This window comes from Zalophus californianus, chromosome 7 (genome assembly GCF_009762305.2).
Source record: "Zalophus californianus isolate mZalCal1 chromosome 7, mZalCal1.pri.v2, whole genome shotgun sequence".
NCBI classification, from domain to species: Eukaryota; Metazoa; Chordata; class Mammalia; order Carnivora; family Otariidae; genus Zalophus; species Zalophus californianus.
In genome coordinates, this window is record NC_045601.1 from 43,456,742 (window position 1) to 43,473,798 (window position 17,057).

Sequence of the window (17,057 nt, forward strand, 5' to 3'; positions counted from 1 at the left end):
TTTTCCATGATTTGTCATACTCCCTTCTTGATTCTAGATGTGTCCTTATTTACACCATATATTTTATTAAATTTATATATGAATGTGGTTAGGTGTGTCCTTCGATTCAAAGGCTTTTGGTGACAGAAAGTCAAAATGAAAGAGCATTTTCCCCAATCCAGATTTTTTTTGTGGTTAGGCCTTCAGCCAAAATTTCCAACTTCCACTTGTTTATCAAGTGTGATATTAACAAATAGGTGCATACAATTTAGCCAGAAGCCTGGATCTTCTTCTCAAACTGGCACTCACATATGACAGTGGACTGTAGCCCTAGAATACATGGAGCATAGTCTTGCAATGTAACCTGACTTACAGATTTAAGGAAGGAAATTTTATTTTAAAATAAACACAAGATTAAGGAATCTGCAAAATTCACATTAATTCTTAGAAAAAAATCACAGAAGATTTTAGTGTTATAGGCTGTTTGGGGCTCCCTTTCTTGACATACTGTCCCCTCCCCGCCCTAACCTGTCTCTGTCTTTAGGCTAAGTCACCGGAAAAGTTCTAGAACATCTTAGAAGACACTGCATGAATATTGATGGGATGAATATATTCAATTTAGATTTAGTAAGATTATTTTAATGGAAATCATAATCAGAAATATATAAAAATAGCCTAAAACCCTGATTGTAGAAATTCCCTCTTGAAAATCCAGATATCCTATAAAGTAGATCGAACCCAGAAGGAAGTTTGGTTGGGATACTATATTTCAAAAGAGGATTTTTAGCCATTGAGAAATAGGATTCCCAGGAGGGTCAGAGCAGATGTGTCAGTTTGCATTCTAGAATTTAGAATATTAGGATTCTGGAGTTTCTGATTTTCCAGTAACCCCTGTGGAAATAAACTAAGCTAGGCCTTAAGTTGATTAAGGCTGAGTTACTGTGCAGTGGGTAATGGCAGCTCTCCGCTGAGCACTTTCCACCATGTGCCATGCACAGTGTTTTATATTCATGGACTCGTAGTGCCTTGTAAAGAATGCCTTGTCCCTTTTTACAGATGAGAAAACAGAGACTCAAAGAGAGTAAGTGACTTGTCTGGGATCTCACACTCAGCTAGTTCTAGAAGCAGCCTTCAGTCCCAGGTCTTTCTGACTCTGGGGTAGTGTTTTTATGGTCTGTTGTTTCCAATATAGAAAACCAATTTGCTATGGTGGGATAACTTTTTTTTCCTTAGTCCTTTTCATCTAAGCCTCTGTACAGAGTGACCAAAAGTGTCTAAATCTCAATCTTCTGACCTATAACATAATGCAGGCCAGAATGTTGAAAGATCTCTCAAATTAAGGTTTCAAAAATAATTTAGATTTAACTTTGATGAAAAGAAGTAGAAAAAATAATGGGTATTTTAACATCATTCTGGTTTTCAAAAGGAGAAAATATGATGACTCTTGAGTACTACTAATGGTGATGTGACATTCCTCAGGAAGACTCTTAAAGACGAAGACACAGCAATCACTGGAAAACTTCATGGATTCACTAACAAGCCAGATTTACTTCTTGGACAGGCTCACCAGACTGTTAGATCCATGAAATTCAAAAGGCAAAGCAACTGACCTTGAGCATGGTACTTTGCAAGGTCATTTCTCAATATTTTACAGACAGAGCAAGATAAACAGAATTTAGGTTCTAGAATACATTGCTGGATCAATAACTGGTTGAATTACTGTACCCAATAGGTCACTGATGTCTAGCTGAAGATATATTTCTGATGGTATCTGACATGGCTCAGTCTTCCACCTTGCAATAATTTTTATCAGGTGTCTATAAAAGTCCTTAATTATCCAAAATTTTCATAGGAGGAAGAGAATGCATATCTAATGAACCCATAGCCAGAATCAGAATATAAAATCACTTTAACAGGTTTTGGTAGGCAGAAATGTGGAGGACTATTCTCAGGTTTAAAAACTGAAAAACAGGGGCGCCTGGGTGGCTCAGTCGGTTGAGCGGCTGTCTTCAGCTCAGATCATGATCCTGGGGATCGAGCCTCACATCGGGCTCCCTGCTCAGCGGGGAGCCTGCTTCTCCCTCTCCCTCTACTACCCCCACTGCTTGTGCTCGCATGCTCTCTCTTTCAAATAAATAAATAAAATCTTAAAAAAACAAACAAACTGAAAAGCACAAGTAAAAATAGAGAGTGATATGATTTGAGGGTTTAAATTCATTAGATTTTATTAATAAGGCATTGTTACCTTTAGGCATAAGAAATATAGCTGTGTGAACTAAAAGAAATTAATGAATTCCCTTCCTTTTTCTTTATCAGTAATCTCGTGGAATATAAAAACTTTATATTTGAGCATATATATGAGCATTTATACAATGCTCATTCAGAATGATACACCTCCTTGATAAATTGCACCTATATAGAGTGTTTGTAGTCAAATTATATCAGGTGCATGTTACAAATTATGAAATACTGTTAAACTCACCAAAGAGTCTTATATTATGATGCTTTTGTTTAACTCTAGCCCAATAATTCTCTTTCCTTTTTTTTAAGATTTATTTATTTATTCGAGGGGATGGTGAGAGGCAGAGGGAGAGGCTCAATCCCCGGACCCTGAGATCATGACCTGAGCAAAAAATAAGAGCCACTTAACAGACTGAGCTGCCCAGGTTCCCTGTAATTCTCTCTCCTAAGTTGTTTTCATAATCTTCCTTTTGCAGGAAACTTTTTGAAAAATATTTTAACGTAAGCAGTTACCTACCTTTAATTGTTAGATCCTTATAACTTTTTAGAGAGAGCATGTGGGAATTAAATGAAAATATATGTCCATTTTTCTTTTCTGTGGTTGTTTCCTCACACTGAAGTATAGATTCCCTGAGTTTGAGAACCCTGTCAGTCTTCATTACCATGATCCTCAAGCCTACGACAGTGCCTGGCACATGGTAGTTGCTTGATAAATATTTGTTAAAGGAAATAATATCTTGGATGATTTTAACTAAGCTCATCTGTCAAATATTGACTCCATATAGTATAGTTTGCTCTTAGCCCCTATGATTATCAGTGAATGGTCTGACATTATGCAAAAGTGAACAACTACTCAGTAGGCCAGTCAACATGAAAAGAAGCCTACTACGGATTGAGTGTATCTTACACCTATTGTAGGTTAGCTGTGTTAAATTTTCTAGTAACAGCATGTCAAGTATTGTAAAATAATATAAGTATTGGTAGTAGTTACTAATTATATGCCGCGATTACATGACCATTAATAAAGAGACTTGGTGCATTATTACGTGAGGAGATGCAGGAGTCAGGATAACAGAGCTATGGATCAGAGCACTCCAGTCAAATTCTGATTCAACTACTCTTATTAGTTGTCTGATGTCACAGAAACCACTCTCTCAGTTTCTCCATTTGTACAATGGACATAAGACTAGTAATTATTTCACAGCGTTGGTGAGAGGATTAAAGGATATATAAAGAGATTAGCACAGGAATAATAAATGTGAATAATAAAGGCAAACTCCTTTATGCAGATGAAATTTCTTCTCAGAAAGATGTGACCATCCTACGCCATAGGCAGGAATTTGGGAACCAGCCCCTGGAACCCAGGTCCCTCCAACTCCAAATTCTATTTGCATTCTAGTTGTGCTGCTTTAACATGATGTGAGAAGAGTGCTAGAATCATGTTCAACTACCAGCCAAAATACAAAGAGTGAATGGCCTTTCAGGAAGAAAAAGCAGGCAAATGAATAAAATAAAAGGAGAACACAGAATAGAAAAATAAAATGTCCTGGCCCTGTGGCATCTGCACAAATAGAGAATACTAAGTACTATATATCTTGTTTTTGAACAGAGGGAGGAAATAATTTTATAAATATTTTATAATTGTTATTTTAATAGTCAAAATTATTTCATCTATTTACATGTATTTTGACACTGTTAAAAGACAGAACTTTTTCCCTTGTATATAAATTGCTCTAGGCAAGCATGTAAAAGTGAGCAAAATTTAAATATTTAGTCTACTTTATCATGATGGTATTTTTCTCAATTGTGTACTGTCATTTATGTATGAACCTCCTTTATTTTGTTTCCACAGAATGCTGAGGTTTCTGTTTTTGAAGTAAATATACGCTTTGTTGGTGGACTACTCTCAGCTTACTATCTGTCCGGTGAAGAGGTAAGATGAAACTCTAAAATTACATTTTGTGGTAAAATTTGCTTTTTGTGGCGTCTATTCTCATATTTTGATGGACCTCTAGCATACACTGAATTTCGTATAATATATACTCATTAAATGAGCATACTGGGAAAGTTGGGCATGACATGTTCTGAGGATACGGTAAGCAATGCCTTTAAAAAGCCTGGCTCTATTCTGTTAGTGTGAGGTGATTCCAGCTATAAATTAGATATGCCTGTGGACAAATTAAAGAGATTTAGTGCAGTGACAGGCTTGTGGATGAATTTTTTTTCTTTAAAAATTATTTTAATGTTAGCATAATGTTAGCTTAATTTGAAGGTGGAGAAAGTTTGACAAGTAAGGTCTGAAAATTACAGTATTTAAGAAATTGAGGAGGTAAGTGAGGTACTCAGCCTTCCAGTTAGAAGTCCTGTAGGCCAGTGTCCCTGTGTAAAGTGCTTTGGAGCTCTTCCTAGAGTGAGACTTAATTAATTATCTGCTCGGAGGAAAGCAGGAATTTTTAATTTAGCTGCCTTTTATTGATAGATTAAGAAAGGATTTTTGTATCATGCTTATAAGAGCGCAGATGCTATTTTCTTGAAAGGGTTTGGACAACTTTATGAATATCCTAAGTGTCCACTAAGAGTTGTTGGAATGGACTTCACCTTTAATGTGGACAGTATTAAAAGCTGACGTCAAGGAAAAAGAGTCACATATTTCAATTGCATGTCAATCAGATTTGTGTGAGCCTCAGCATTCTGGCTGGGGGAAGAATGGATCTTACCCAGTATAGTATTTCATGTATTTCTATGCTCCTTCAAAACAGATTTAAGCAGAGCAATAAATGTTTAATGAGAAAAGCTGCTTTATTTTGTTCCTGTCTCCCGGGTACTTTCCTAGCCATAACAAAACAGCCTGCACAATCTGAACGTTCTCTCTTTCTTGAGATTTTATTCTCTACCATAGATATTTTTAAAGAATATAAATGACTCTGTATTCCCCTATATCTGTCCTGTTTAAGTGTTAAGTTCTTTTCTTCATTATGGACCCTGTCACCTTCTCAGCCAGGGTAAAGAGACTTGGCACATTATTTCTCTTTTTCCCTTTTTCCAGGCCCACATCACTTCATTTGTTCAGTTTGGTTTAGAATGTTCCAATTCTTAAGCCAGGGAAGCCATATTTTTAAAAAGTCATACTGAAAATTAATATTATTTTAGCTAGCAAGTTTCTGCTCTTAGAATATTTGTCTTTGAAAAAAAAATATTTGTCTTTGAGTATCCAGTGCCTGGTATTCTCCTTCTTTTTGACATGACATACTTAGGATGAACTTGGTTTTAACTTTCTCATCATTTATGTGGTGGTGAGACAATTTGGAGGAAATAAGAACTGCATCCTTTTTTACCGGTGCTCACATAGGATAACTGAGCATACAAAGCGAAACAAATAATATTTCTTTTAAATATGTATCGTGTTTAATTAGGATATTTTTTCACTTGTAATGGTGTCTTAAGTTTATATACATCCGTTACAAGTGAAAAAATATCCTAATTAAACATGATTGTGGGTTTATATAAACTGTATAAATATACCCACAGATATTTTGCCTATAGATAAAATCATTTGCCTCAGATCTTGTAAAGGTACCTTTTTTACTCCGTATTTAGGTAACTTTAGTAAACAAAGTACTACAAAGAACACCTCCATTGAAAATGATTATTCTTTTAGTGTATTTGCTTTGTCCTTAATCCCACGCAAAACATGGTTTTTATTATGCCTTGATTTTCTATATTGTAATTTCATAAAAATTACTAAAGGTATTTCCCTTCTTACATTATATACTTTTCTGTTTCTATAGAATATACTTTACTTCATAAGGATTCATCTACTCAGGCATAGTTTTTGCATAACCCATCCCTAAATCTTGGGTTGTTTCCAGTATTCCTGTATTTTGGATGAGGTAGCTATAATCAGTTGATAAATATTTACTCTCTAAAGTGGGATAGCTGGGTAAGAAGTGGTTAGTACTAGACTGTTTTAACATCATTTCATCTTTTTTCCTCTCAGCTACCTCATCACTGACCATTTCTGACCAGTGCGCTCAGGGGAGTTGGCTATTAAGAATGTGGTCAAGAAAAACTATTTTACCCCAAGTCTGTACTTGAGCTATTTATCTCCATATCCAAATGAAAAAAAAAAAAAGAGCATTCATTAATAGAAAAAAAATCAACATAGCCAAATTATGAATTACTTGGTTTCAGATTGTTGATAAAGTTCTATACTATACATTTTTATGTAAATCAAGGTATTTACTAAGATAGTCTAGGCAAATTCATCTTCCAAGATTACCTTATAGAGGGGCTACTAAATCACCGTAATTTGACATTCTCCTTTCATTGCTGAGGCTCAGAAGTATTTTGAGAACATCATATAAATCACCATCAGAACCAGATAGCCCCACATTGATATAAGTGCAAAATTCTTAAATTTATATTGCAAAAACAGAAGAGGAAGTACCACTGGTTTGTGTTACATGCTCCGGGAAAACTATAATTAGAAACACTCAATAGTAATCAAGAATGCCAGTGGAACTGTAAACCCGACCAAAATTACAATGGTAACATGACATACCTGTTGATAAGTAGTTTGACTATACGGACATATTCAAAAAAATTTTAAAACACCTCATTTAAACAGCTCATTTAAAATATTTTGTAGTGCCATTAAAAACAGTCAGCCATGGGGTGCCAAAAAACAACCAGCCATAAGATTTTCAGTCTATATAAGAAATGCAAACAATCTCAAGAATTACAGTTAGGATAGAGATAAGATGAATACCAAATAGGAATGATCAGTATTTAATAGAAATAAAAGAGATAGTATTGCTCTATTATAAGCTCAAGGGAAACTAAAGTCCTCACTGGAGACAGTAAATAGCAGTATCTAGAATATCATTACCCAAAATATGTTCTACAGAGCACTAGTTTCTTTAGATATGTCAGGATAAGTCTATATCTGTATACATACTAAAAATAAGTTCAGAAAAATCTACATCTTATATTCTGTCTTAGAAATTCACCATGTACAGAAAAAGAAACTAATTGAATTTATTTATCCCTGTGTTTAACGTACTTCCTTAACTGTAACCTTCCTCCTTTTTTCTTAATGTAACATTTGCTAATCCTGAGTTACAAATACTGTTTCCCAGAACAAATTTTGAGAAACCCCAATGTAGAATAAGAGTAACCTAAGCAAAACTGGTATTGAAAATTGGCAAATGCGAAACAAGACATTACAAGAGAAGATGATACATGTGCAAAGTAGCATGTATGAATATACCATATATTATTTGTTTTACGGTAGAAACCAGTGGCTTTATTGAGCAGAAAATGAATTTAACAGGATACAGTGTTGCCACAGCCTCCTAGTAAGGGCTACAAAACAAGTTGGAAGTAAGTCTCAAGTGGCCACAGAGAATCTCTGTGGCTCAATAATCACTCTGGGGCATCCTAGAATTAATAAACATGCCCTATTTTTTCTACCCTTGTCAAGACACAAAGGCCCAAGAGAAAGAGATCAACTGACAATTTGGTTTACATGTGGCCCCTTAAGGATCTTGCGGAAAGAAAGAGAGGATATGATAGAAGTCATCTATAGGGTTTGAATTCAGTATCCTTTGAACACTGAGTATAGTTAATTCCTGAACATGAAATTGAGGCCTTATTAGAAGGATGGGAAGAATAAATGTTTGGAAGCCAAAAAAAGACACAATATCACCATGGTGAGTAAGGGTGTCAGAGGAAACAAGCCATATGGAAACTGATAATTTAATGATATGCTTGAAAACACTCTTCCTGATTTGCAAAACTACTTTATTCTGTAAATTAAGAGAGAACATTTGGAACTACGAAGGTATTACTCCTCAGAGGAGACATTTGACTAGTATGTTTTATGTATGTGAACTAGAAAGACAAAACACCAACTCCTGGATGCTAAAACGATTGAAGAACTAGCTTTCAATGAAAAAAAAAGATAACAGAGACATCTGATCTAACACTGGGGAAACACACATAATGGATTCTTATATTAGATCAGTTTACTCTGCAAGGATATCCTTCATTTCAAGGGAGCAAAAGTATTTTTCTCCAAATTCACCAAAAGAAATCCAGTGCTCCATACACCCGTACAAAAGATTGCTAAACGGCTTCCTGCAAAGAGAAGTAGCTAATGCCACTAAGTTTAGGAATGTCAAGGGAGAAAACATAGGAGGGGGTAGGATTTTGGAGTGGGGAAGAGAGAAATAAGATGGAGAATGTGAGTTTATTGGTGGAAGGATTTACTGTTTTCACATAATAGGATTCAGATATTTGGGCTATTTAGGGGGCTAGCCATCGATTTTGTAGAGTGTATTTAGTGATGAATAATTATAAAAGTGTTTAGAAATCTCTTAGAAAATCAGGATGTATTGATGGCATTCCCTTTCAGACTGTATCTGCGACAGTCCATGAGGATAAAGTCATCTTCCAGACCATCTGTCTCCTGCCTTACTCTGCAAAGAAATTAAAGTGACTTACAAGAAACGTGCATAATACACACAGAGCTGTTGAAAACAGAGAATAAAGTCAGACTATATTTTTTAATTTAAGTTTTTATTTTAATTCCAGTTAGTTAGCATACAGTGTTATATTAGTTTCAGGCATACAATATAGTAATTGAACAGTTCCATACATCAGTCTGTGCTCAATAAGACAAGTGCACTCCTTTATCCCCACCATCTATTTCACCCATCGCCCCACCCATCGCCCCTCCAGTAACCATCACTTTGTTTCCTATAATTAAGAGTCTGTTTCTTACTTTGTCTCTCTCTCTCTCTTTCTCTTTCTCTCTCTCTGTTTTTTTCCCTTTTTTGTTTCTTAAATTCCACATATGAGTGAAATCACGTGGTATTTGTCTTTCTCTGACTGATAAAGTCAGAGAATATTAAAGTTGCAGGTAAGATTAATAAACAGCTGGTACAGCCAAGTAGGCTTTGGGTTTCCTAGCAGCCAGAGCAAAAAAGGGGAGAGAATTATTAGTAATTTGGTTTTCCTTTTTTTATGAACACTAAAAATTGGATAACATAAAATGACCCACAAATAATATCACCTTACATATACTGAATTTTCCATAAAATGTAGAACTATCTGGTATAAACAGGAAAGGAAAAAAAAAAACAGATCCACCAGAAATACATTAACATTCCTCTCCCCAAATCCTGCCTATAAAAATCGGGCTCAGATTTATCCTCCTGTCTGGATAGTAGTTTAATTATGGTCTCTAATAAAGTTGATTGGAATCCAGGAAGCAAAGATATCAATAGAGGGCATAATTGCAAACACACACACACACACACACAGATTTAAAAAACATGATCATAATACCCTAACAGCAAAATATATTAAGCCTAGGGGTAACTGGGTGCTCAGTCAATTAAGTGTGGGACTCTTGACTTGGGCTGAGGTCATGATCTCAGCGTTATGGGATCGAGCCCCATCTCAGCCTCCGCACTCAGTGTGGAGTCTGCTTTTGAGATCCTCTCCCTCTGCCCCTCCTCCCCCAATGCTTTCTCTCTCTCTCTCTTTAAAATAAATAAATAAATAAAATCTTTAAAAGAAATTAAGCCTGTACAATGAATAAATGACAGATCTGAGCAATGCAGTTAAAAAGGAGGCTTGAAATAATGGCATAATGAAATAGAAAAATTAGGTAACCAAATTCTTGATCAATATTTATTATATGTGATAGACAATGAAAATTTTTTAGTAAAATTTATGTATAATGCCACAATAAAAATATAACACTGGGCATAAATGATACACATATTTAAAATGGTGAAACTACTTGAAATTTTAAAAATAATCTCTTAACTGGATCGGGAGTGAATCTATAATATTAAGATAGACTACTCAACAAACAACTAATGTATAAACATCCCTTTAAATTCTGTGGAAAGCAGCCCATGTTTTTCTAAAGAAATACATTTTAAATGTCTATATTATGAAAAAAATTACTATATGGTTAACTGAGTCTATATTAGAGGAAAAGAATCAAGAAGAAAGGGAAATAAAAATTAAGAACATTAAATACATTGTAAAATGAGAAAAGGGCTGGATTTACAAAGCTTTTTCTCATTCCTTTTCATCAATATTCTTTTTTTTTTTTTAGAGAGAGGGAGGGGGAGGGTCAGAGAGAGAGGAAGAGAAAGAATCTCAAGCAGACTCCCTGCTTAGTGCAGTGGGGGGCTCAATCTCAAGACCCCGAGATCATGACCTGAGCCTAAATCAAGAGTCAGAAGCTTAACCGACTGAACCACCCAGGCAAGCATCAGTATTCTTACTGAGAATAATTGTCTGGGAAAGAACCATATTGGACGAGGTGGTTAGAGGGGCTCCATCATCAGGAAAGCTCGTGTGTGTGTGTGTGTGTGTGTGTGTGTGTGTGTGTGTGTGTGTGTGTGCGCGCGCGCGCGCGCGCGCGCGCGTGTTTGGACAGAGCAGCGTACTGACATGGCGGTGAGATTGGACAGCCATGCAAATAAAACACTGAGTCACAACCTGAGAGAAGTAGCTCTTCGGTGATGCATTTAGGCCACGTGATGCAGTGTCCTTTGCCCTGGGACATACCTGAAAATAAAAGCACCTCAATCCCTGCCCTGTGGATTTTAGTTTTTGGTGAGGAAATGTAACTCTCATAAACCCAAACTGGGAAACTTGTACAGACCTGTAAGAAAAAAGGTTTGTGTTTTGGTTTGTTAGTTTTGTTTTTGCTGTGATAGGATGAGAAGGCAGAAAACTGACTTAAGGATATCCACATGACCTGACCATGTCTCCAGCTTCTTAGCCCTTCAGCCACTTCTGCACCTTAACAGCAAATAGGCTTGTAATTGTGCCACACAACCCCTTCTTGCCAACCTCCACTGGTCCCTGTGCCTTCATAAATTAAGTCTTTTGATTTGGCCTACAAAGAAAGCCTTTATAGCCCAGACTCAGCTTACCTTTTCTGGTTTTGTTCCTTATGCCTCTTACACACCTTCCTCTCTAACAACAACGTGCATTTTTCCCCCTACAATACTCCAAGAACATCTGTGTGATTTTTATATCCACATTTGCTCTCCCTAGAATGGCTTTCATCTGCTCCTTCCACCTCTCCCAACCCAGATACCACCCTGCAGTGAGGCCCTCCCTGACTGTCATGGTCAGGGCAGCTCTACTCCTGCAAGGGGGAGCCAGGGACTTCCTTCCCTGCATTCTCTGCATATGCTATTACCATGCTTTGTTTATGGCCCTGTTACTTCTTCATCACCCTTTTCCCCAGGAGAATTTGTACAATTCCGAAATAAGGATTCAGCTTCTGCTGTTTTTATAGCCCTTTGCTTAGCACTGTGTGCATAGCGCTAGAAAATATTTAGTAAATGTTTATGCCTAAAACTTTATTAAGCTTTCTGTGACCTGTGTTTTTTAAAACCCCAGCAGAAAAGTCTCCTAACTTTCAAAGCAAAATCTGTACATTGATAACAAAAAGAAGCTAGTGGCCTGGGAGATTGAGGTAGTGTGAGGAGACAAAAATATAATAAGGTGACTAAAAATATGCACAATCTCTAATCCCCTGTGTAAGCCCCTTACAACTCCACCCCACTCCCCACCTCAACCCCTCCTACTAACCCCAGCAGAACATCTTACTTTTTTTAATCTATTCTATAAATGCTGGTTCTGTGAAAGGGAAAGTTTTGAAAACCAGTGAGCCTAGAGGCAATATCAAAATTTAATTAATTACCAAATATTATTGGTCATTTATAGTGGACTTTTTTTTTTTTTAGAGTGGGGGGGCAGAGGGGGAGAGAGAGAATCTTTTTTTTTTTTTAAGATTTTATTTATTTATTTGACAGAGAGCCAGAGAGGGAATACAAGCAGGGGGAGTGGGAGAGAGAGAAGCAAGCTTCCCGCTGAGCACTCGATCCCAGGACCCTGGGATCATGACCTGAGCCGAAGGCAGACGCTTAACAACTGAGCCACCTAGGCACCCAGAGAGAGAGAGAATCTTAAGCAGGCTCCACGCCCAGCAATGGGCTCTGATCCCACCACCCTGAGATCAGCACCTGAGCCAAAATCAAGAGTCGGTCGCTCAACAGACTGAGCCACCAGGCGCCCCTTTGGTGGACCTTTTAAATAGAAGTGACGTTAAAGCATTTTGTGAAATTGTAAACCTAAGAAGAAATTATAAAAGCGAATGGGAAAGGGATTATACAATGTATATTTGCTCTAGTTTGAGGAAACTATTCAGCTACAACTTTTTTAGCCATTTAATGGCACACTTATGCTACTTTCCTGAAAAAGAACAATTTTAATCATATTTACTAAATGGTATTGATTGTCTCCTTATGTTATTTTGTACTGATGTGTTTGACCCTGTGATTTCTTAGAAGTTTAGATTGATCCTTACATATACTTTAGGTATTAAGTTTACTATTTAGCATTTATTATTATTTAAATTTTATAAAAGAAAGGAATATGATATACTGAATAAGTATTTTCAATTAAGGTTCAAAGTCATACTAGATTATAGTAATTTTGCTTATTAAATTTCCATGGTTAATGAGTCCCAACTGTCTCTCATTGAATATACAATTAGAAGTTTCATTTGTACTTTAAAAGAGATCAAGGAGTATATGGGATTGATTATAAATAATATATATTTTAGTCAAATGAAAGGAATATGTTTTTTTTTGTCCTAGAGTGAATTACTAAAATCATATCTACTCCTTAACTCAGGTTTGCTGTATGTGTTTCTCTATTTATAACAAATCTATCCTGTATTTATAATTGTTTTCAAAAGCATAGAAGTTTTATCAATTGTAAGAACTTTATCTCTACAATTCACAAAAACAGTTCTACAGTTTTTTAATAATTCCAGCTCTAAAACTTTTTCATGCTAATATATAAATGGCGAAAGCTGGTGGTCTGATTTCTGTCTGATTATAAACAAAACAAGACTGCTTGGCCCCCAAAGGAAAGGGAAAGTAAGAAAGTTAACTTGTTTCTTTTCTTTTCTTTTTTTTTTTTAAGTAAACTCTGCCTCCAGTGTGGGGCTCGAACTCACAACCCCAAGATCAAGAGTTGCATGCTGTACTGACTGAGCCAGCCAGGCACCCCTAATTTGTTTCTTAATGAAATATTTGTATCCCTTTTAGTTTAGCACAGTGCCTTGCACATAGTAAGCAAACTACAAATTTCACATCATCAGTAAGTGTAGACCTAGGTTAGGATATAGTGACAACCTCAAAAATCTCAGTGATTTAAGACAATATGCTCTGTACACATTGTTTATGTTCTGCCCACGCCACATGCTCTGCCCATGACTGCTTTTCATCATCCTGCATCCAGAGCCCAGTTGATGGAGCAGCTGCCATCTGAACCATTTCCATTTGCCAAGATGGGAGTCAGGGAGTTGGAGGGTGGGGGTGGCAAAGGAGAATCTAGTAAATGCACACTGACTTATAATACATATGTCAGAAAGACCCTAGTTACTTTAGCCCACATCTCATTGGCCAGAGCAAGTCACACGGCCACTGTAACTTTAAAGGTTGGGGGAGGGGCTGCATTGTGCCACCTTATCCCTGGGAGGAAAATTTAGTGGACAGTGTTAATGACTGCCACAGTGGCCACTGACTTGGGTTAAAATGTATAGCCTTCCCAACCACCAGGAGCAGCAGAAGATAGGAATTCGTGAGGAAAGAGGAAATTTTCCAAGGATCTCCAAACTGGAATCCATCTGTGGCAGTAGGACAAGATTTCCTCCCCATGGCACGAAGGTAGTAAGTGCAGTGTTGTGCCTCGGGATAGAAATACTAGTCTTCAGTAACTTTTCAAGTAAAAGGCTACTCGTCTAGCACTTGTCGGCTAAGATCTCCTTCTCCAAGAAATATCTTCCATTCTAGACTTCTCCCCTAACTTTCCAAATTTTAAACAGTAAAGTTGACAGACCTACATGACCCTATACAAAAAGAATGCTGTCGCCACCATTGCTGTTGTCTGATGTGGGAGTTAATCATTGCTTTTTGTCAGCACCCTACTGTGTTGATCAGACATTGAGGACCTGGTGCTTCTCCTTCAACCACTTTCTCTTTAAGTGTTCCCCAGGCCAGTCATTTCTCGTTTTACAAAAGTCTCATGAAAGAGATGAGGTAATATATTTAGATTTATGCCGAATCATTTCATAATTCACAATGTTTGTTAAAACCAATACTCCAAATCATTTTTTACTTCCTGAATCCTATCAACATGGATTTCTAGTACTAGATGTGTGTGTGTGTGTGTGTGTGTGTGTGTGTGTGTGTTTTAAATGAGTTGTATTTTTCCAGGAATATTCCCGTGTGTTTTTTTTTTTCTTTGAAATTGTTGTGTCCTTTAAAAGGGTACCAAGAGGTAGCTATAGCAAGGAATTTAAAATGTAATAGGGCTAGAAGCAAATTCCTCAGAGTTGTGATAATTTGCCATCTGGTGAATTCACTTAGTGAATCAGCAGATGTTTACAGAATACCTGTTTTGAGGCACTGCACTTGGTGCTGAAGAAACAAACAAAAGAAAGACCATCTCTGCTGACAAATATTAATTCATTTACATTTTGCAACAACCCTATAAAATAAGAATAGGTATTTTTATCCTCGTTTTATGGAGGAAGAAACAGAGCCAATTATTAAGTAACTTGCTCAAAGGCCTGCAACATGGCTGGGCTTTAAACTCAGGTATTCTAGATACAAGATAGCAAATAACAGCTAGACACTAGGGATGTCAGACATACACAAGAGATGATGTAGTAGGCTGTAGCCTGAACTAATGAGTCATCAACAGCTAAATGACAACTGAAGGAGTGGAAGGGAATGGAGTTACCCGGAGCATATACCAGACTGAGAAAAGAGGGCCTTAACACGTAAGCATTAGTGAGAAGAGGGGACTAGAAAAAGAGTCTGAGATGTGGTGGTTCCAAAAGTAGGAACCAGTAGAATGTGATTAGCCAAGAGAAAATCGTATTTTGAAAGATGAAGTATTGAGCTGTGTCAAAGGCTTCTGCTAGCGCCAGTTGTTACAAGGACTGAAGAGTATCTTTGGGACCTTGCAATACAGAGGTCATAGGTGACTTTACCAAAAATACTTTTGATAGAGTAATAGCACAGAATCAAAATTGGTTTTGATTGGAGAGGAGAAGGTTTTTAAGACGGTGGAGGAAGGTGGGACGGTAGCGTTTCTGGATGGTGTCTCAGTTGGGGACCATGAATTCATGGTGGTATCAGTCTTCCCAGTTGTCTGTTGCTCAGCAGTTCATATGCAAGTATGGAGAAGGTAGGTGGTTGGTTTTAGTTGGGTTTTGCTAGCCAGATGTGACAGAGACAAAGAAATGCATGGGTTTGGGGGTATTGGCAAAAATCTTATTGAAATTACAGACTATAGTGTCCAAAACAAGTATAAAACAGTATGAAGAACAGCAGGTGAGAGATGGGGAGAAAATGGACTGGTTAAATTGCCTGAAGTTTAGTTAAAGTAGCCCCAGGGCAGTAGCAGTAATTTATAGGTGGCTGGAAGCCCTGGAAGTAAAGACTATATAGTGGGATGTATGAATAAGAGATTTTAACAGTGAGGGAGTTTTGAGTGATATCATGATCCAGGATAACATCACAAGACTAAGTGGTTAAGGAGGAATTTGCCGGAATCTATCTGCATGGCTAACTGTGTAATACATTTTAATTGAAAAAAAATCCAGTGTACAAATCAGTCTTTTAAAGAAAACTGCCAAGCATCAGTGAACTTATTTTTAAATTTGATAAGATATAAACACTGTTTACATTCTATTCATAAATGTGTATGAAAATATGTACTGAACAAAGGATGCTGTTTAAACAAAAAAGAGGGAAATATTCACAGAATATGAAATTTATTTTTTTTAAAGATTTTTATTTATTTATTCATAAGAGACAGAGAGAGAGAGAGAGAGGCAGAGGGAGAAGCAGGCTCCCCACTGAGGAGGGAGCCCAATGCGGGGCTCGATCCCAGGACCCTGGGACCACGACCTGAGCTGAAGGCAGACGCTTAACCATCTGAGCCACCCAGGCACCCCAGAATATGAAATTTAAATTTAAGATTGTTGCACAAACATTCGTGACTCTAGAGTCTTAAGAAGTTAGTACAGATGATTACAGTTGGCAGTAGATATATAAACAACACATATTAGCTAATTAGTTGGATCTAATGCACCTATTATATACCTATGCAGAGTTGTTTCTTTTAAACTACAACTAGATGAAATTTTATCTATGATAAATACAGTAAATTTGATCATTGTGAGGTGAATTTATTTTGGATTTTCTTTAAAATTATATCTTACCTAGTGTATGAAACTATTTTATTTACAAAAATTTGCTTTGGCAAAATTGGTATGGTTTGGGGATTTAGGTATTATCATTGTCCATTTGGGCTTCTACAAAAGAATACCAGAGACAGATGGCTTCCAAACAACAAACATTTATTTCTCCAAGTTCTGGAGGCTGGGAAGTCCAGATCAAGGTTCTGGAAGATTTACTATTTGGTGAGAACCAATTTTCAGGTTCACGGGGAGCCATTTTCTCCATGTGTCCTCACATAGCAGAAGGGGTGAAGGAGCTCTTGGGAGGTCTCTTTTATAAGGCCACTAATCCCATTCATGAGGGCTCCATCCTCACAACCCAATCATCTCCCAGGTCCCTACTTCTAAATACCATCCCATTGGGTATTAGGACTTATCAAATGAATTTTGGGGGGACACAAACATTTGGTTTGTAGCAGGTGCCTTCTTTAAGTCCTCTAAAGATTTCATTTACAAGGCTTTCTTGTGTTACCTT

At 36.9% G+C, this 17,057-nt stretch overlaps 1 protein-coding gene across 3 annotated transcripts in view; it reads left to right on the forward strand.

The window, feature by feature from the left end:
* The window catches only part of MAN1A1 (mannosidase alpha class 1A member 1), a 164,229-nt gene that overhangs the window by 54,431 nt on the left and 92,741 nt on the right, over positions 1-17,057 (forward strand). For all 3 annotated transcript variants that reach the window (XM_027601261.1, XM_027601262.2, XM_027601260.2), the window contains exon 5: positions 4,073-4,153. In XM_027601261.1, the coding sequence (XP_027457062.1) occupies positions 4,073-4,153 (81 nt within the window). The remainder of the gene's footprint in view (positions 1-4,072; positions 4,154-17,057) is intronic.